General features: G+C 36.3%; 1 protein-coding gene across 3 annotated transcripts in view; it reads right to left on the bottom strand.

Moving 5' to 3' along the window:
* Positions 1-22007, bottom strand: part of ZFAND3 (zinc finger AN1-type containing 3) — a 140924-nt gene that overhangs the window by 101366 nt on the left and 17551 nt on the right. For 2 of the 3 annotated variants that reach the window (XM_074863477.1, XM_074863474.1), the window contains exons 2-3: positions 5773-5813; positions 3846-3872 (exon numbers count right to left, since the gene is read on the bottom strand). In XM_074863477.1, coding sequence (XP_074719578.1) covers positions 3846-3872; positions 5773-5813 — 68 coding nt within the window. Of the gene's footprint in view, positions 1-3845; positions 3873-5772; positions 5814-7673; positions 7727-22007 lie in introns of all 3 variants that reach the window. The other variant, XM_074863475.1, reaches the window with a different exon arrangement.

Below are 22007 nucleotides of genomic sequence, written 5' to 3'. Positions count from 1 at the left end.
GTTCTCCTGTATATATTGAGTACTAGGAACACGTAGCATAAATATGTTGGATAATTTGGTTGATGGTACTATTTTTGACACAAGTAAAACAATTAGTCCTAAGCTTAGACAATACAACTATACTTGAATAAAGTAATTTTCTATTAATTTGTATTTCCCCTCCAAAACTTTAAGACAGGTTAGGGGAGAAGAAGCCAACTGAAAACATATAAATCCTTTCCCAGTCCTTCCACGAAATATTGCCCTGTTCTAACAACCCAGAGCTATTACTCAAATCTCTACATTTTCTTAAAGCCACAGAATAAAGCGTACTAACACAGTAAAAAGAAACTTTAGGGTCTGCAGTGCAAGTCAAGCTTATAAATAAGTGAAGCCCAACTAAAAGTAATTTATCAATTTTTTTTCTTCTTAATTCCATTTAATGGTGACTGTGTCTCTCAAGCTTAGCATACATCTTTTCCTTACCAGTCTTCCCCTTTTAAAAGTTCTTCGGGCATAGAGTAAAAGTAATTAAATGTATGTCAAACAATATCTATGTTTATATCTGGAATGCTATAGTTCCTTATTAGTAGGTGCTCTAGAAATATCTTTGTTGCCACTATAACCAGCAATACAATTTTTCAAAGAATTATTTAGCTGCTAACCTGACTGTGTAATAAAAGTTGAAGATGAAGCTTGACTACTTTCAAGTGCTAGCCAGCAAGCACTGTCTTTTGTAGCAAGCAGTTCATGTACTTCAAAATACAAAGACAGACATGAATACAGCAACAAATTCTAGCCTAATGAAGCAACAAATTGAGGCACCAGTTTCAATTAGGAGCCAACAAAGGGAATACCATACTGAAAAAGAAACATTTTGTGTACAGATAAAGAAAACTAGTACTTGCTGCTGTTTTCAAACTTCCAAAAATGCTTGCTGCTTTTCAAGCAAAGTACTAAAACATGTGGATTCACATCAGAAATTACAAGAATTTGGAAAATGCAAACGTAACAAATTTTTAATCATTCATTTAGGAATGAAAACTTTATGGAGGAGTGAATAAAGCATAATCTATCATTTATCATACAACAGGATACAGCAAAGATAATAAAACTTGAACCAGCAACATGCAAGATGCACCTGTTGAAAAGGTTTCTAGTAAGCAAGCTGAAAGCTTGACGGAGGATCAAGTTAGCAGTTGATTAACAGCAAAATCTATTTAAGCAGGAACGCTGATTTTTGCCAGTTGATGCTTACAGTAGGTGTTATTACTGCCAGACAAGGCAGCATTCTGAATAGCTCCCAGGATTTGCAAAGACTGAGAGAAGAGGAAATTGTGTTATTCAAGTGACTCTGAGTCGCATAAAACCCCCAATTTTGTAAGCTCTGAAAACTGTGGGCGACTTAAGCATGACAAAACAACGGTCTAGTCAACAAAGCAGAAGGGTTAAGATGCATGAAAACATGAAATAACTCTACAGTCAGATATCTTGAGTGAGTCCGGGAAATAGAAAGTATAGCAAATAAGCTGATACTTCCAGAATCTGATGATATATAGAAGATATTAGTGTCTATATCCTCCCCCATCAGATCTTTCAAATTTAGGAGAAGGAAAGATACTATTGAAATCACAAAATTTCATAATCTGTCACAGAGCTAAGCATATGTATTGAAAATACATATGTGGTTCCAGCAATACCGATTTCAGATGGAGATTAAAAATCTGTAATTTTTACTCATCAGGATACCAGTATGTAAAAAAATGTGTTTAATTTCAAATTAAAAATAAAAACGAACTAAGAGTCAAGGCCCCAAAACTCAGAAAATTCTTGGGTTATATGGTTAAAGTGTTTTCTCAAATTCAGTGATGCTGATCTGGCGCTTCACAGAACACGAACGTAAACATTGCATAGCTGGATTAAGAGAGATGGACACCCACCTCTAGAAGCTTTAGTAACACCTTCAGACAGAAGGGCTATGAAACTGATTCACAAATCCATGAATACTCTAATCATCACTTTAACTTCTGGTTTTCCAAGTGCATCTCTCCACCAAACCAACCAGTGCTGCACTTACCTTCCGCTTCTTACGCTACCGAACAAGCTGAAATCCACTTCCTGCACCCCTCTTTCCAATGCTGATAGCACCATAACACAAATTAAAATTTAGACTCACAATCAAATGGATTAAAGTCTGACTGCATTTTTTGGGGGTGATTTAAGTAGAAAGTCTAGTTTTACCATTGTCTGCATTTAAATACTTGTTCTTACTCTGTAATAGCTTGTTCTATGACTGTTCCCAGAGGTTCCAATTAAAATTGAGTTCTTGAGGTACCAGGTGTTGTTTCTGTGAATATTTGTAGAATTTCTGCCTGAAAGAGCCTACTTTGTAAAAGTGGCTTTTCAAAAGTATTCAAACAATGTCCCTACCTGAAGTTAATATTAAAACTACCATAAACCTAATGGAAGCAAAGATAGATCAATAAAAGAGTACTTTTGAAAAATTTCAGTCATCACTCCTGTATTTTAATCATTCAGACTACACAGTTTACAGTATTGAAAGAAGAGAGGTTGCAGTAATAACAAAAGATGTGGTGTCACTAAGGGAGATACTCTGGCTGTAATTTGCATTTTTTCACTTACCAGCCTATATTCTGTTTAAAAAAAACCCCACACACTTTATTGCATTTGTATTCAGGATGTGCAAGAAGTCTGAAGCAACTATGCCTTAACCATCTGAAGAGCAAATTTATTTGAAGCAATTTAATATGTAGGATTACACTTGTACTGTATCTGGAGACTTTGAGGCATTGATAGCATGTGGTCAGCACTGAATTGGAGACAGAATGTTGTAAAGTACTTTGCAGAAGTACAATTAACTTGAAATTATTTCAGAGAGGCTCTTGAACATTTCAGAGTCTCCTGCTTCTACAGAGCTTAAAGAAAACAAGTCAGGTATTCCTTCTTGGAACAGGCAGATGGGGTGAAGAGGAGGCAAAGAGGGATGAAGAGGATAGCTAACTTCAAGCTCCTCTCCAGTATTTATCAACCTTTATGTGCAAGCCAAGAACTAGTCTGCGACAAATGAACAGCAGATTTGTGGTTGTACAGAAGAGCTTAGTGAATCTTCTAGATGTAAGTCTTGATGTAGTCATTGGGCTCTTCTAGGCAATGGGTTGCACATATCTGGGCAGTATCTGGCTCACTCTTGCCATAGAAAGTTGAACAATTTAATGTCTATAATAACCTGTGAAAAGTATTTCTGTGTTTAAATATAAGAAAATGTAAAAGATAGCCAAAACAAGGAATTCCAGTCTCCCTGCTACACAATCTGGTTGCTTCTGCTGTTTGTTTCATCTTTGCACAAATGGGAGTGAAAATTCAGTGAACCTATCTTGATGATAAATTTAGAAATCACAAGCATTTGGTCGAACAAGATGGCAAACTGACAGCCCCTGACCATAGTCCTTTGCTCCAATTTCTGTGTTAATTAACATCACCGACATCAAACTATGACCATTTTTCCCAGGGGATGGGGAAGAGAGGAAGAGCAGAAGCAAAGAAGAACTCATGATCATGTATTTACAAATTTGTAGATAGTTCAGAAAGTCTGAAAAAACAGTAAAGATAGGAAGGTTCCATGTAATAACTTGTATCACAATGTAAACCAAACGTTTTCATCTCTTGCTGACTTGCTGCTCTTTTCCCCTGTTCTATATAAAAAAGGTAATGCTTACACAAAGGTAAGGGGCTTTACTGCTGTGTGTGTCTGAAATTAATTTTTTTAAAAATAGGAAAAGTGGATTCTATCCCTTCCCTCTAAAAAAAAAAAACCAACCACCCAGTCATTTAACAAAGTTACTAACCTTTTTCGTTGTGTGGATTTCGTTTTTCTAAAATAAAAGAGAAAGGAAATGACAGTCAAGAGAAATAATAATTCCCAGTTTTTCCTCACATACAAATCTGCTTAAATACATTTGAATAACTTGCCATATTAAAAGAAAAACAAGAGGAACATTTTTCACATCATATCTCTGGAGCACCTGGAATAGGGGGGGGAAAGAAAAAAATCTTTCAACAGTTTACTTGCCTAAAATCTTGCTATCTGTGGTGGTTAAATTTACAGAAACAAGAGTATACACCTTTCTATTTCGATACTGTGTCTCAAATCCCATGAAAAATATGCAAAAAATATTTCAGTAGCATCACCAAAAAAAACCCCACCAAACAAAACTGACTTATGTTGGAATGATGATGTTGAGAGGTTTTGAGTTACTACTCAAACAGAACTGGTTATTTCAATGCTATTTGTTCAAGGAACCATAGTTAAGATCTAAAAAGACAGAGTAAATTTTCATTTTTCCACAATACTTGGTGTTGTTCCAACTAGCAGTAGCTTTTTAAGTTACTCAAACCCTTCAAAAGTCTTATTTCATTAAAATAAGCAGGCTGTAAGGACAGTCTTGAAAATTTTTAAAAAGTAAGTTTCCCTTCCCTCCAAAATCACAAAAATATTTAGATATCATCTTGTATTTTTACAACAGAAAAATTAACTTGATCAGAGGTAATGGCATTTTAGGAGAATTACAGAATAGAAGCCAAGAATTTTTCTTCTTTTAAAAACAAACAAACAAACCAACAACAACAACCACCAACCAAACAGTAAAACCAAAATAAAAAGATGCTTTGCTTAATGCCTGGCCTGCTAGCTGTGAAGTTATGGGTACTCTGTTAAACACAGAATATGAGGGATGGGCCATTTTGGTATCTCAGAGTCAGAAAATCCACATTTCTAAGGTACACAAAAGTCATTTACAGTGCTAATATGAACATAACAGTTGTACTGAGTCAAATCAAAGACCTAATAGCTTGTTTCTGACTGTGGGCAGTAGGGAAAGAGTACAAAAAAGGACCTGTACTTTCTTCAATATACCCTTTCCAGTAATCCATGGCTTTGGAAAGCAGCCAGAGAAATACATGCATCATTTTGCTGAACAGCCTTTGACAATCTTTAATGTTTAATGAAGTGATCCTGAACCCAAGATCTGAAATTTACAAGTCAAATTTTTTTTTGTAAAAAACCTCAAAAAAAGCTTTAAAGTTTTTTAAAAAATTATGAACTTTTTAATATTGCATCTGTTCCCCCAAGAGAAATTAAAAGTCGTGAACTATGACAGCACTTGAATTACAATTAAAAATAAGTTTACAAAACTAAATAATACCAAAACCAAAAAAATTCAGAAAGGCAAAGCTAGAAGATGCTAACAGGAAACAGTCAATAGCAATTCCTAACATTTTACACAGTAGCAATGACCTTGCAATAAGAAAGTAATATGTAGCAATTAGAATTAGGCCACTGATGAGCTACTGATGATTTAATGTTCCAGGGCTGCAAGTTAAAAAGAAATGGAACAAGAGGTGTTCTATACAACTTTTTTTTTTATCCACACCATATTTCAGAGGTTATTACAAAATAAATTCTACAAAATTCCAAATTATAATTCAGACTTATGCATTTTGAAAGCCACATCATCCGTATAGGAGCTGTGCTGACAGCGGAGCTCTGTAGTTCAAGGGTGTTCCAGAATTCCATAAACTTCAAGAACAAGATTTGATTGGTACATTTACACAAGAGGTTCTTGATTAGCAAATAAATGAAGCATCAAAGTGAGGAAAATCTGATTACATATACACACTGGAGGAAGAGAAACCCCATGCACAAATCCTAAAGGAGATGCCAACAATGTGGTTTGAATAATCTGACAAAAACACAAAACCTTTTACTGCACTTACCAGCAAAGCATTTGGAACAGAGATTCATAGTCTTGCTGGACCTGGGGCAAAAATAAAAAAAAAAAAATAGAGCTAAAAAATTCATTATCATTCTAATCAATACAGGGAAGTTTTGGGGGGAATGAAGCAAAGGTACAGAGAGGGTAAGAACTTAAATGGCTAGGAATCAAAGATAAGTGGCTAGAAGTGGCTGAACTAGGAACACAGACAGGGGGAAGAGACTTCACATGGCAATCTCTTTCCAATTTAAAGAGTTTCCAAAACATGACTTCCACACATTTACCTCGTATATGAAAATAAGCTTACTTTACCATTCAAGGTATGTTACATGCTCATCATTTGGATCTTATTGCAATATGATAATAATGATAGACAGGAAGAGCCAATACATTCCACTTGAATATTAGACTCCCCTTGGCAACAGCTCTGCAGTCCTGACAAATCCTGAACACAGTTCAGCAATAGAGAGATTACAGTATTGCACTTATAAGGACACAGACAGATGCGCTCTTGGAAATCTAGCTGGAATGGCTTAAGAAGTTATTACCTCAAGCTGTTCATTACTACCCTCAGCTGCATCCAGCAGTAATTTAAAATAATCTGGCTGACTTTGCACTGACATGGACTAGGATAGTTCATATGATCCATTAGTGTGGCTCAACTTTGAGGGCAGCAACCTTCAGCTGAGAGAAAAACAGCTGGAGAACAACAGCAATATCTCAAGCCTCCCAGATGTCTCCAAAGTGTTTGTGCAATTATGTATGCCACAAGTGTTCACCCTCATAAAGAAAGTCAGTAGGCCCACAAAAAAAAAAGGCTATAGACCTCTCTAGGGGTACCATGAAACTACCCAAAGCAATATACTATGGGAGAACAAGTTTCTCCCAGTTTACGAAGAGTTCTCTTCTAACATCACAACATCTCCTTTACAAAGTGATCTGAAGAATATTCTCAAAAGCTCTTTAAATGTTGATATGTCCTTAGGTAAGGGCAGCCCAGTCTCTGTGCACACTGCCCAGTATAAGATTTGTTCAGCGTTCCTGAATCAGCTCTGTCATTATGTATAAGCATTAACACCATCCTGAGCAGGTCTGAAAGTACGTATTGACAGGCAAAGTTGCACCAAAACCGTCCATGCCCGCAAAATCTTTTTGCCTCCTCAGGGCAGCCTATAGTGGAAACATATAATTTAGCCATATTAATTGCATCTTTATCTTTAGAAGTATGCATACACAAAACCAATTGAAACTACCAAAACATTTGTTTTCTATTTCCAGTCAAACATGGATGGAATTTTGAGATGAGATCTGCATCTTACAACATACAAATTATAAAAATCGAAACAGCTTATTATCTGGAGATGAAAAGGATGACAATTTTTTCAAAGCAATTATATCACAAATGAACACACCTATCAGAATTATAGAATTTCCCCCCTGCCACACCCCGAGTTTGCAAATGGATATTTTGAACGACTTTCCAGTAACAACATAAATCCAGACTTGGTCAATCATATCCTAGTATTAGTCACATCAAAACATTACAGATGCTTTTCAATTCATGCACATTTGAAAGCTGGTTTACATCAGGCTTAAGAACTCTAGAACACAGTTCACTGCAGATATGAGACATAAGCATTTGCCAGCTATAGCAAGAGCCACAGACACATGAAAGCTAGTTTTAAATGCAAACAGTATGTGCACAGGCGAAAAGTTAATTCCCAGGAAAAGCAGAACAGCATTTGTAGCCATACAAATACATCATCAAATTGGTATATACCCAAAGATTCAATATCTATGTTGACAGTCTGCACAGATTATCTACCTTCAAAAGAACTGCAATTAAAAACAGCATGGTGAGTCAACACCTACAGCATTAGTGTGCTGCAGTTCAGTACTCACTGCTTATGGGTTAGACCTTCTGGAGCAGCTCAATATGCCAGGCAGGAGCTTCTCTGCAAAGCCATTAAACCCCAGGGGCAGCAAAGAAAAAGAAAGGCAGAGTTCAGATGGTTCATATTGATGACATTGGAATGGGCAATGACAAATGTTTTCAGTGGTATAATCAACTATCTCAGCTGTTAAATATCAATCCAAAGCCTCATATAACATTTACTTATCAGCACACCAACAATGGAGAGCACACACACACAACATACAGTTATCTAAAAAAATCTGCTATTTACTCATAACACAAAACCCCACAGATTTTCTGAAAGGACAGTACTATTGGACAAGTGACCTTGTGAGCTAAATAACTTCAGTTCACTGTTACAGTTTCAAGGATCACTTTCTCTCTGATCCTTTTATATGCTTTTTTCAAGGCATCCAAGTCAGTCTGAGGCTATGTAAGATGAGAATCTAAACTTTGAGTTTTTTCTGTCTTGGTTTCTTTTACACAGTCACTTATATCACTGCAGATCCATCAAAATTACACTGGAACTAAGAAAAAAGCATTTTTTACTAGAGACAGAGTATAAGTCATCAACAACCAGATCCTTTTTGAAAGTGCAGTATTTAATTAGAGCAAAAGTTTTACAAAGAAAATGCATTAAACCGTTTACATACATCAAACTTACTAGGTATTATCTGAGAGTCATATCAATGTCTGTCAAGTAAACTATATGTTTGACAGCTCTGTTACACTGCAAATCCCTCCTCTCATTGTTAGGATTTCCTCTTTACAGCAGGCAACGGCTCTGTCACCAGACTTAAGATTGAGCAAACCTGCATATTGCTGTTTCTCTGTGAAGTAAATCTTGTTAACCACATCGCTGGTTTACATTATTTCCTAGTAACTCCAGCGTTCACTAGAAGCTCATACTGCCAAGCAGGAACACCAAAATATAAAATATCTTTGCTCCTGAAAGCCTTTTCAAATATATAATTCATCTGTAATATCTGTTATTTCTAGAGGTAACTATTTGAAACACTCAAAGCTCTAAAATATCAAACAGTCCTGGTCATGATATAGCCCTCTATTTCTACTTCATAGAAAGAGATGGTCACAGCAGCCAGCTCTACTTAGAGCAAATGACTTCTAGGGAAAGCAACCATTTCAGTTTTCCAGGAACACAGAGTAAAATCATGAGTGTAAAGGTGAATAAGGCACAGCGAAGCTAGAATTCAAAGTCAGCCCTAGCAATAAGAACTGCACGGTTTAGACCGGAAGTCTACTCCAACACGTCTATACCCTTCTGTCATGGCTAGGTTGGGGATATTCTACATGCTTCTGAATCAGATATCAAATCACCACAGTTTTTAACCGCACATATTAAGGTAATTCCCAGATTTCCCCGTAAAAGTCAGCTTCGTGCTTAACAGCACCTAATCCAGAATTACTACAGTATACATTTTATATGTACAATATCCCTAGAAAGCCAGTTTTATACTGATAATTTATAATCTCCGCTTGTACATAATTTAAGATGGTATTCAGAAAGACATTCATATTTATGGATAAATCAAGTCAAATAGAATGGTATTATCTCTGAGGCAGAATATAAAGTTAAACCCTATTTGAAGGTACTTCCATCTGTCAAAAACAAATCATTTAACTAAAGGGTGACATGAAATTATTATGTAGATTGGAAACCACAAGGTGAAGCAAGCTTGGAAGGTCAAGTGGCAGAGCCTGTTAGAGGCAGAGGATACTTCAAGCCAGCTGTAAAACCCCAGAGGCTACAGAATGATTGCATGCAACAGTTCCACAGGGCTCAGCCTGAAACAAGTGTAGGTATTAAGAGTGCTTCCACTTACGAAAGAAGAAAACACTCCCTTAACAACAAAGCTGTGAAGACAGTAGCAATGACATAGGGACTTTGAAAAAGGAAGAAATTTACAGAAGTGGGAAATCATGGGAGTGATAACATATTTACACCTTAAGCAATAGAATCATAGAAAGGTTTGGGTTGGAAGGGACCTTAAAGGTCATAAATAAATCACATGTAAGGATAAAGATGAAAGCCACATTTGAGGCTATTCAAGACCCCATCCCTTGCACTGCCGTGCCTACAAATCTCCGTAGCAAAAGGAACTATTTGAGCCTTCAGACAGATGCACATGCAGACAACCATAAAGTTTCTAACTTCAGTGAGATCAACATCTGCAGTTAAAGGTGCATAATGCAAAGTGAGAGTCAGCAAGAGGCATAAAATATCAAAAATAACATACTTCATATCCTATGTATTGATATGTAACTAATTAATAAAACTGAAAAGATTGCTTCTCTGACTCCATTTTCATATTGTACTTCCAGTACATTCTTATGGTATGGCCTTATCTACTCCACTAAAAGCACTGAAACTCAAATATATGCCCTATACTACTAATTATTCCTATTCTTTCTTGCCATTTGGCAGTATACCACTGCAAGGTACCATTCAAATCAATGCGCATTCTGCTCTGTCTTCACTGGAAGCTTGTTTTTCTTTCTCCCTCTCCCAGTAAATGATTTTATCAATTCAAAACCACATCTAAAGAATTAAGTTGACATTCTAGCCGTAAATCTCAAAGGCAAGACTGTCAGATGTACAGTAGTTGATCAGAATAGCCAGAATCTAAAGAAGACAATCTCAATCTGAAGGTTCAAGAACAAATTACATGTGGAAATTCTGTGTATTCAAAGAGAGTTAAGTAGTAGTATACAGAAATATGTCTCATCTCAGGATACTCAGTCTCCTTAATGAAAACAATTTTCTGCCAAGAAACTTAAGACAGGTACACCTACTAAATACTGCAGGTTTTGTGACAAATCCTACATTCTCCAGCAGATTGTCAGGCACTTCCTAGCTCCCCCATCCCACCATTAAGAGGAAAGAAAAAAAGCAAACCAGAAACACTAAAAACTAGCTTAACTCCATAAAAGCGCCACAGGGCAATACAAAATGCTCAGTGTCATCTGTATTAGGATGTCTCCTGCACGTTTTAAGGTAATAGAGAACTAGCATTATTAATGTAAATGCTCACCAATAGCAAGAATCCTGCAGCTGCACCAGAGTAAAAGTAAAGGTTCTACTGTAGGTGTATATTCTCAATGCTTGAAAAACAACACCTGAATAATATTCTTGAAAATAATTTTTGTTTATTTGTCTTTTGAGGATGGAAGAATAAGGAATCTGAAGAAAAAAAATGCTTTCATATAGCATGCATGCATGAGATATTTATTTTTAAATATATTTAAGCCACATACGCTAATTAAGTATGACTACAAAATCCCAGATTCTGTGTTTTTATTGGGAACATGGTTTTCCAGCATATCTAGCAATGATTCCTTATGATTCAAAAGTTCCTATGGCTTGACAGTAGGAAAACGTACCTGCTTCAGTAGTACTATAATTGCATTCGTGACTAAACACATCATGTTAAAACACTTCTTGATCCCCTTCCAGTGTAGCAATTAGAGTAGGATCACTGTGCCACTACAGTACAAATGTATCTTAGCCCCTGAATGATAACTGCCCACTATTGTCAGGGGCCATATGTTTGAGAAACCTTAATGTAATATGAAACATGTCATTAACTAGTTAAAACTACAAAGAAGCCTCCTCCCTATACATTCAGTACATACTGTTTCATGTATTTGGCAACTTAGGATAACTATGCATATGTTAAATCAATGCATTTATACTACTGTAGTTAATGGTCTGTCACCATTTCCATTACAAAGCAATTTTCAAAGGTTTATAACTCTGCTGAAGAATTCACTCTAAGCTGAATCCTGGCATGTGGCAAAAGCAAAACCATAGCCCACATATGTTTACTTTCATCTAACCAGACTAGAAGGATTATTTATCATTGAAAGAAAAATGATCCAATTCTCTATTTCTCTTACACTTTTCATCATTCGCTTAGCGCATATAACACTTCACCTTGTACATGAAGGAGGTTAATTAGACTGTATTAATAAGACCCTCAATTGTCCTTTGAAAGTTCTGTGTATCCTGTACACTAGATTCTGAAGAAGCCATTTTACTTTTCTAAATCAGAAGTCACCTCATTGATTTCATACATGCTGCATATTTGATATTTACAGTTCCTCCTCCAAGGTTTGTTGGACAGTTTAAACAATTATTTATATTTTTAGACTGAGGCAGCTCAGTTATTTTTCAAGAATGATGTATGCCAAATTCTTCTCAAATAAAAGAGCAGAAGCAGATCATGTCAAATGCAGGTGGACCTGTAGAGAACTTGGCAACCAGAAACATTCACATACACTCAGAAACAGATTAAGTGAACTAAAACCTCAAATTAAATATCCCATGAATGCAGTCAATGTCCTCTACTTCATCAGCTATTCTATGTCCATACACTCAATGATAAGAAGTCTAGTTCAATTAGAAAAGTGTTATCAGTAAGTTTTTGTTATTAGCAGTTGTAGTACTACAGGGTTTTTTTGCTTAGAAAATATGAGTATCCTGGTTTTGGACTCCTCATTTTCACCACAAGCAATTTAAGCGTTGCCTGTCATTTCAAGATTTTTGGTAAGCTGCTGAAAATGATGCTTCAGTTAGTGAGTCACATGTTCATAAGGACCTCATCATCCTGACCTCAATTTGAAATGAAATGGAGGGTAAACTTTATGCACAGCACACTGTATTAGGGCAATGCCCTTCTGAAAGCTTTCCACACTCAAAAGACATGCTGATGCATCCCAATGAAGTAGCTGTATCCTGATTTATTATTTTTATCAATGGTTACACCAAAGCATCCTTTTAAAACTCTATGGCTGAAGCACCTTTTATGTTTTAAATATACAAAGACACTGAAGTGCTTTGCGGACAATAAGGCCAGAGAAGAGCACAAATGCACAAGAATAAGAGGGGAAAATGAGGAAAATACACAGCAACAAAGTAGTTCCTTACTCTTACAAAATATATCATGGGCTCTGACACAAAAGCATTCATAGAGTTTCAATTTAAAGCCTTCTCCAACAACCCATACAATAAACTGCAAAGAACTCAATGCATCTAAACCAGGTAAGACAGATTGTAAGAACTTAGATCAGACTCAACTGGGTTTCTAGCTGAGATTACAAAGTTGCTGCCCTCCAGCCAAAGCTAAATGCTTCATATTTCCATGAATACAAGTCTCTGCAATTTCTTAAAAAAAAAAAAAATCTCAGCAGCAAAATTCTGTACCAAACATTCCTCTGCAAGTCTTCAAAATCTTCTTCAGATAGATGTGTAACCTACTATTTAAAGGACAGTAAAAACTTAAAATAATAATTAACAGAGTCCAAGAGGTCTTTAGTAATGTAGAAAAAAATTTGAAAGTTCTGATCTACCAACTTTCCACCAATTCCTCAAGGATATTTTTACATGCATTGCACGTAATAACTAACATTGCCCTATGACAACACAACCATCATCTTCAGATTAACAATATGGAATCACATCAACTTTATCTTTTTCTTCAGATCAGACACTCCAATGCTCCACTGATAAGCGGCACTTGGTCATTTTCGGTTCTCAGGTGGGAAATTGTAGCCATGTCTCATGATACTATTCTAGAGAATAAGAGTACTTCAGCTCTTCCTTCAGGAATTTGAAACAAATCACATCAAGGATATACCTACACTAGGAACAATCTGGCAGCAGTTAACTATTTAAACAAAACATTCCTAAAAGCAGATCCACCTATACTGGCAGAAAACAATTCTGCCCTGATGGTACAATAAAAGAAAAATAAGAGAGAGAAAGATAAATAGAAAAAAAAAAAGTAACTTTTCAAAGTGAAATAAAACACTGGTAACTCATCATAAGCAGTGCAAAAACCACTGAGGTCCTTTCTGGAAGACTCTGTCCGTTGTATTTCAGCCACCCATAACTATCTTGCTGGTAGCACAAGCAGGTTTAAATGCTTATCTTAGTCACACAGGAATTTTGGTCAGCTTCCTAATAGTTCTTGGGTAGAAGTTGTACCAGATTTTGCGATCTCTTGGGTAATGAGCAGAAACTCCCAGGCTCGAAAAATACCCCAGAATAAAGAAAGAGAGCGCCACTCGCTATACTGCAGAAACGTTATTAAAATAATATTTGCACTAAGACATTATACAAAGTCTTGGCCCAGAAGAACACTTTGGATATTTAAACTTGAGAAGAGATCTCCTCTCATATGTAACTTCTGGGTTTTCTACCACAAAGCCAGGGTTCAGCATAATTCCAAGGAACGCAGCATTTCTAATCAGCATAAAACCTCTTATGAACAATTCCTTCAGAATCACAGAATCATTCAGGTTGGAAAAGACCCTTGGGATCATCGAGTCCAACCATCAGCCCTACTCTACAAAGTTCTCCCCTACCCCATATCCCCCAACATCTCATCTAAACGACCCTTAAACACATCCAGGGATGGTGACTCCACCACCTCCCTGGGCAGCCTGTTCCACTGTCTGACCACTCTTTCTGTGAAAAATTTTTTCCTAATGTCCAGTCTGAACCTCCCCTGTTGCAGTTTAAAGCCGTTCCCCCTTGTTCTGTCACTAATTACCTGTGAGAAGAGACCAGCACCAACCTCTCTACAATGTCCTTTCAGGTAGTTGTAGAGAGTGATGTGGTCTCCCCTTTGCCTTCTCCTCCTCAAACTAAACAGTCCCAGCTCCTTCAATCGCTCAAGATGTTTCTGTGTTAAACATTCAACTTCTGAAGTGTCTGAAAAAAACCTAAATAAATCAGGTAAAACTTACAACAAAGAATTCAAGGAACAACCCAGTACAAACATAAATATTTGGCAACACCACATAAAAGAGCAAACAAGTCTTCAAAAAAAACCCCAACACTATTGTTTAAACAAGAGTTCGGCTGATAATGACAGACTTATACAAAGCAAGATATTAATCTGAACACAGAAGGTGGGATTTTTTTTTTCCCCATAAATGTGCACCCAGGCACAAACACAAGAAATACAAAAACAGCCATACGCTAAAGCATCCTTAGTTCAGTGAAAGATGACATATGGTAAGTTGTTAAGTACAGCTTCATTGATAGTTTATATATAAGCAGCATCTTCTTTTCAGAGAAGTGTTGGGAGTAAAGTTGCCTTCTCAGGAACTTCTCAGACACAGTGGATGCTGGCCATGGAAACTGCCTTCAGCCCTGAGACCCTTCACTTGTTATGAATGACATATGCTCTATAAACACGTGACGGGACGCAACACACACACTGGTTGCTTTGGTTGGTTTTTTTTTTAAAGCTGTGATTAAAACCTTAAGCATACAAAGGACATTTTAATGTCTGAAAACCTCAGATGACCCCTACATTTTCAACATGATTTCTGAGACCCGAGCTTGACCTGGGGCACACTGGTCAACTCCTTTCTTTTTCCAAGTAAAGGATGCTGGAAAGTTAATGACTCAATGATGTGGTAGAGTTCAGCAACTGGACTGCAAGTAAATGTGCTGCTTCCCTCAAATCCTATGACTCATGTGCCCAGGAGGAACAGCTGCCTCAACTTTGCACTTTATCCAGCTATGTTATTTCAAAACTCTTCTCAATTTACTTGGAATAGAAAAATGCTTCAAATACCTTTAACTGGGGTAAAGAACAACACATTAAAATATAAGATCACAGTAATAAACATCCTGAGTCCAAATCACTTCAGCCAGTGTCCAGAATTTGTGGAGTAAAACAGGAAACATCTTTAAAATAAGGTAATGCTTCACGGTGTCAATGTCTTGCTTTTTTTAAGCATTCTGAATGCAAATGCCAATCTGAAAGAGCAAATACAATAGAAGTAGTAGTACCCATGGTTTTTCAGGGAAAAAAAACCCACCTTAAATACTCCACTCCAATTCCAGGAGGAAAAGAGTTACTTGCAAAATACAGATTTAAAACCTGTCCATCTCTGATCTAACAGCAAATACTAAATTACTATCTTCAACCTCATTAACTACAGTTAGCTCATACGTCTAGCTATCTGTCTTTCTGTAATTGTAACAACATGATTTGGTTCAAATACAGAACAACTAAGGAGTAGTAAAGCTGCTTCAAAAACAGGATGAAGATCATCCCATGCATTCTTTTAATGGACAGTATTCTAGTCTTTGGCATTTTCTTTTATCACATGTTAATCCAAGATAACATGGACCAGACCAGGAATACAGCTGGCATATTACAAGTCTATACTTATTAATTTCTTCCACAGAGAAAACTGAAATTCTTGAAAATAAACACCTAATAAAAGAATAACTTTTTGTAATGGGAAAGTTGACTGTATGTATGTCTGCATATTTAATTTTCTATGTAAATAATAAAACAATCAAAAGGATACAATTAAAAGTATTTTGAGTCATATTATGTGTTTTTAATAGCTGTACAGATGCTTTTCCTTTTTTCTTTTATATAGGCAAATAAAATCTTTCCCTTCTCTTTCACAGCTATATGGTCACTACCACAGTCACTGCATTGAACAGGAAACAAACAGCATGTGGTATCTTCCATAGGCACTGAAATAGAACAAGCATGGTACACAAAAACCAACCCAGACCAACAGCACCAGTGACGAATTGAATCTAACAGACCAGAGTTTGTTCCTTATGGAGCTGCACTGGCATTTTTATGCTAGATTATTCTGAGTTTATCTTATTTTTTCCATCTTTTATTTCTCTATACTTTTCAAAATATATGTAAAAAACTGTATTTCTCAAAATTCCAAAAAGAAACAGCAGCAACTCATTTCCAAATATTCAAGATTGAGTAGTTAATATATCTAGCCATCCCAATAAGACATTCTTAGTTAAAATATCCAAAGTGCCAGGAACCTTGTCAGAGGCCTCAGTTGTTTTGTTTTTGACTGTGATCAAGAATTGTTCTCTCTTCTGCATGTTCAACTAACTGCAGCATGCCTCAAAATTAATCCCTTACATTACATTATGAGCATCTGTACCCAGGGAAGAGCAAGAAGGATCAGGGGAAAAGAACAGATCCACAGATACCTTTCAGATATCTTTCCCCATACAGCTTGTTCTTTTGCATAGTAATAAAAAAAAAAATTTAAAAAAAGAAAGAAAAAGGAAAAAAATAATCAGGAAAGTTCTCCTTCTCTAGTGGTCTTCACTCATTACTCCCACCCTCCCAAATCTTCTCATTATCAAAGAACAAGATAAACAAGGCAAAATACCGAACTGGATACAGAAGAAAAACCTTAGCAAAATAATCTAACCCAGTCCATCAGTTTTGGACAATTACTAAAATAAATGACACTGAGGGAGGGAAAAAAGAATAAATCTTAAAAGTCAAAACAAAACACAGACCATCATAGGCAAGCATCCCAATTTTGCTTTTAATACCCTTATCACAACTGTTGGAAGGATTTTGTCCTCAGTCTAAACTTGACTCCCTTATTAAACTTAAATTTTAACTACTCTGATACATGAAACATTGATACATCAAAAAAGTACCCTCACCTATATAACCCGCCTGCATAGACGGAAGAAGTGAATTGAAGCAAGGCAAATTCCATTCTAGCAGCTGAAGTGTAAGGGACTGAAAAATAAGCGATCACAAGAATATTCAGTCTGCTACCACGCCAGATTGCATAGCTCTCAAATTATTTACTAACATAGGAAATCATACAAATTAAAGCATGTATTAGGTCATGACTAACACCAGGATAAGCACTTTTGCATGCAAGTTCTAGGTGTTATCTATCTTGTAAACAGAGCACAGGAAATCAAAGTTATGAAGTGTGGACATTAAAAACTACAAGACTGAAGATCTGACATTTTAGCATGCACTTATCTAATAGGCTTAAATGTCTCACTATTTGAAAATAATTTTAACTCCCATTCATCACCATACAAGTTTTTATGCTGCTACTATTCTCCCCGACAAGGAACAAAACATTGTACAGAATTCCTTATGCTATCAATCAGTACTGCTCCCAATTACTACAAACATGTTCAAATCACTTACCCACAGGCGTACTTCCAGATACCACCACCAAACCTGGAGACCCTCAGAATTTGTTAAATTAGAACCAGAGGCATGAACATCAAACCCTATTGTTCATTTATTTGATTATCAGCTGAAAAGGCAGTCGGATCTACAACAACAATATTCTGTAATCAGAACTAATTTTCTTAAAGGTATTAGGGCAACTGAGAGTAAAAGAAATAATGGAGGTGTTGTGACATGTACACAACTATAGCCAACTTTAAAAATAACTTTTAAAAATAATTCTTAAGCATTCCTAAAAATCACTTATTTTCCTGAGATAAGTTTCTGGTATGAGCTAGGTATGGGTTAACCGAAAGAGTTTCTAAGAAAGACCAGCTGTGTCCCACAGTGTTCTACACTAATACAGGAGGTTATTTAATAGTAAATATTTCACCTGTCTTTTCTTGAGCACATCCTATGAAGAACTGAAGAACTGGCAAATTGTTCCAGTGTCTAACTGACCTTCTCAGAGAAAGTGGCCTGGACTCGAAATCTCAGTTCAGCTCTTGGCTTAAAAAGTCTGCATAACTCTTAAAAAAAAAAAAAATCATACATGGCAATACAAAAATGACAGAGGAAGTCAGGGAGAGACTGCTCATCTTATCTTACTTAGGTGGTGCTCACTTCCCCTCGGCCTTCACACATAGCTGAAGTCAGAAAACCAAATTGACTGATTGACTGTTTATTCAATAAAAATGGTGACGACCTATACACTTTCAAATATACCACAGGTATAACCACCTAACGGGTTGTACCCACAACCCCTAAGATGACCAGGCATCACAGAAAAGTACCAACACAGGACAGAAGTTAGCATACTGCATTACAAAATCTGCACTCTGTGGGTCTCTGCCAGTTTGCACTGAACTTTTATAATTCTCTAGGTACTCTAACATCTGTGAAACATTTTATAATTCCTGCTATCAGCACACAAGGGTTCCTGCTGTTGTAAACACTGGATCAGTGGAACTACTAAAAACACTAACGAGATTTTACTGCATAAAGGAAAAGTATTACAGAAACAGGTTACCACGCTTCAGTACCAACGGATGAGCCACAGTAGGACTTACACCAAGTTCAGAAGAGCATCCCTCAGCTCTACAAAATCCAAGTTAAATCACAGCCTGCTTACATTTGTACTGCAAGGCTACAGTGAATGCCATCTGCAGTGAGCACTATTATATAATAGATAATCCAGTCTGCTATGTCTGCAAATAAATCTATAGGGAACTAACACCACTCAAAAATTGGACTGTACTATTAAAAGCCTATCAGTAGTACATGGCAACCAAATATATTTATTGATGTGGTGGTCTTGTACACTACTCAGAAGGGGAAATGCTGACTACTAGATTAAGAGAAATGGGATAAATCTTATAACTTATCTTATTACAGGATTCAGTATCACATATGCAGAATAACTCAGAAAATTTCCCCAATAAATAAAATATGAGTAACCTACGCAGAAATGTATTTGTTTCCCTCCTTTTTACACTATATTCCAAGAGTTCTGGGCTACTTTTTCCTGCTTCGATTTTCAGCATAAGAACTAGCAAATCAGAAGGTGGGAGAATGAACACATTGGGAGGTATTATCAAAAAAAAAAAAATCCATGAAAGCAAACATGAATATTTAATCTATTTAAATAGAGTAAGAGAGGCATTCACAAAATGCTTGAGCAATGATAAAGTGAGCAATTCAGATCACTTCCTGCTCCCTCAGTAAAGGTTTGCATGAGCTCCCACTTCTGCTCTTGACAATTTACTAAATTCAACAGAAGCAAAGAAGTGGTCTGACAGTTCCAACAGTTCTATTGATAAAACAAATTTCAAAGCCCTTCTCTATAATGGTTAAAACAACAACAGAAAAAAAAGCAGGAGACACTCTTTTAGCAGTCCCTTTTTAAAAACATAAGACCAGAGGACCTCAGGCTTTTCAGCTGGCTAAAGCTTCAGACTTCAGAACTAAACTTCCCTCAAAAATGTGGGTCATCTGAGAATTAGAATTATCAGAATTGCTAAACACTGACAAACGTTTTAATTTTCTATACATCACACAAATTACCAAATTTTGTTTCCCCATATCCTGAAGTTTAAAAAAAGGTAAACACAGCTTCTTTGCTAAAGTCAACTATACAGATCACATGTTTGAGTAAATAAGAAAGTACTAAGGCCCATGACTTCAACATGATATATATCTCTAATATATAGGGATGTTTATATAAGAATATCATTAATATCAATTTATGGATTGTGAAACACACTGTCTGGAAACCCTAAACTGAATAGAAATGATAAAAAAGACCTAACACACTGCAACAGTCAAGGTCATGCAGTCAGCTTGTGGTTTTACTAACTAATACAGAGGTACATTGTTTAATAGCAATCTTCTCTGGACAACTTTCTAAACATTCTTAAAAACCACACAGTTCTTTAAACACTCACATTTGAAATGAAATGCCTTAACATTATAAAACAAGTTCTTCCCTATTACAATACTCATTCTGGGAAAAAAAAAACATAAATCCTCCCATCTCCCCAACAATCTCACACTATTTTTGCTATTAAAACTAAATTTTCTTACTAGCTGCAAATCAGTCACCAACACTTTCTTAAAGCTTCAAGACACAAATACAATTCTAGCTTGCATTTAACTAATTCACCTGTCATAGTTTACCCATCAGCTACAGCAATACAAATATCACTGTTAGCGGTTTCAGAGGAACAAAAGTTATATTCGTTTTTGTATTTTTGCTACTGTGCAAGAGAACCATAACTGCACTGCAGTAGTTTTCATTTTTCCTTTATAACACCTATACTAAAACCAGTCACACAATGCAGGCAGGGTTTGTCTCTGTAATACACCATGAACATTTCATCCTAGAGAACACAAGAAGGGCCAGAAGCCTCCTCAGTAACAGTGACAGAATGGTCCAAAGTTTAAAAAAAAAAACATTTTTGAACAAACTGCCTCTTTTCTCTCAGCTGCCAACAGGACAGACAGTCATATATGTCTTTACTGCTTTCTGTTCCTTAAAGGTGAGCATCTTATTTCAAGTCATCATTTTTAGTTGGAACAAAAGCATTACATGCTTTTAAATAAAAAAAAAGCCTATGAATTGGACTAACCAGATGAATACTCTCGTCTTCACTCTTGAGTGAAGTTTCCCTGATGTACAAAGCAATGCCCTTTTTATCTCACCATTATGCAGCTGAAGGTCAGCGATTGTAGCTGTATTCCTGGCATTTATAGTCTATAATACAAAAAAAATCTGTATTATTTTATAGAAGTGTCTCAAATAATTCAAAGGTTGGTTAAGGGAAAGCAGAACACCTCCAAAAACATTAGCCTTCTCCATAAAAGCTATGTTGTACAAAAGCTTTACCTTCTATCAATACCGTATGTAATTACGAAAGCAGAATTTGTGTGGGTGGAATAATTAATTTTTTTTCATTACTGTCTCATCTTCCAAGTTGCTGAAGCTTTTGAAACTGTACAGTATCATCACACCCTGGAATGCTGGAGTTTACAGCTTGTCTGGATGTAGGGACTGCTTCTTACCCAATGCAGGCGTTCCCATCTCACTGAAACTAAAGGGGCTTTTTCAGGTATATGTATTAACCATTTATTATGGCAAAGACTGGTAGTAGAAGAAAAAATAATCCAAAGTACTTTTAAATTCATAGAATTGAATGTTAAACTTCCAAACTAAATGACAGCTATTGTCCTTCCCCCCTCTCGTCCAAATTTAACAGAAAAGTATGTGAATTCGAGAACCTGCTGATTCAGGATACCTGAACTTAAGTTGTGTTTTAACACCTTTTTTTCCCCATTACCACCATCCAAATTGTTCCCCTTACCCTGGTCAAGGTGTTTAGTAACCCCCTCTTGTTCCTTACTTCAAGCAATTTACCTGATTGCCCTATTCAGGGCTCCTGACACACCGTCCCAGCATGCCTTCTAAGGCACAAGGAAATGGGGTAAGGATAGGAGAAAGTTTCCACTGAGGTACTTAAACATATTGCACAACGAGGCTGCAGAGAAACTTGCACAGGAATTAAAATGCAACAGGAGAACAGACCTACAAAATTTAGGATTTCCAAATTTTTCCCTCAAACTTGTAGACCATTTCATGGGCTCTAAACATACTCATGCAACAAATCTGCATCTTTTACAGAGAAGAATGACTATACCTTTTTGAAGCACAATACCTGAAGTCATTTCCAACTCAAAACTGTTTTGAAATAGGTTAAATAACACAAAAATTAGATCTACTGCTACAGAGTCTGTCAAAGAAAG

The sequence above is a fragment of the Strix uralensis genome, chromosome 3 (assembly GCF_047716275.1).
Source record: "Strix uralensis isolate ZFMK-TIS-50842 chromosome 3, bStrUra1, whole genome shotgun sequence".
Taxonomy (NCBI): domain Eukaryota; kingdom Metazoa; phylum Chordata; class Aves; order Strigiformes; family Strigidae; genus Strix; species Strix uralensis.
This window is presented reverse-complemented; position numbering and strand designations above follow the sequence as displayed.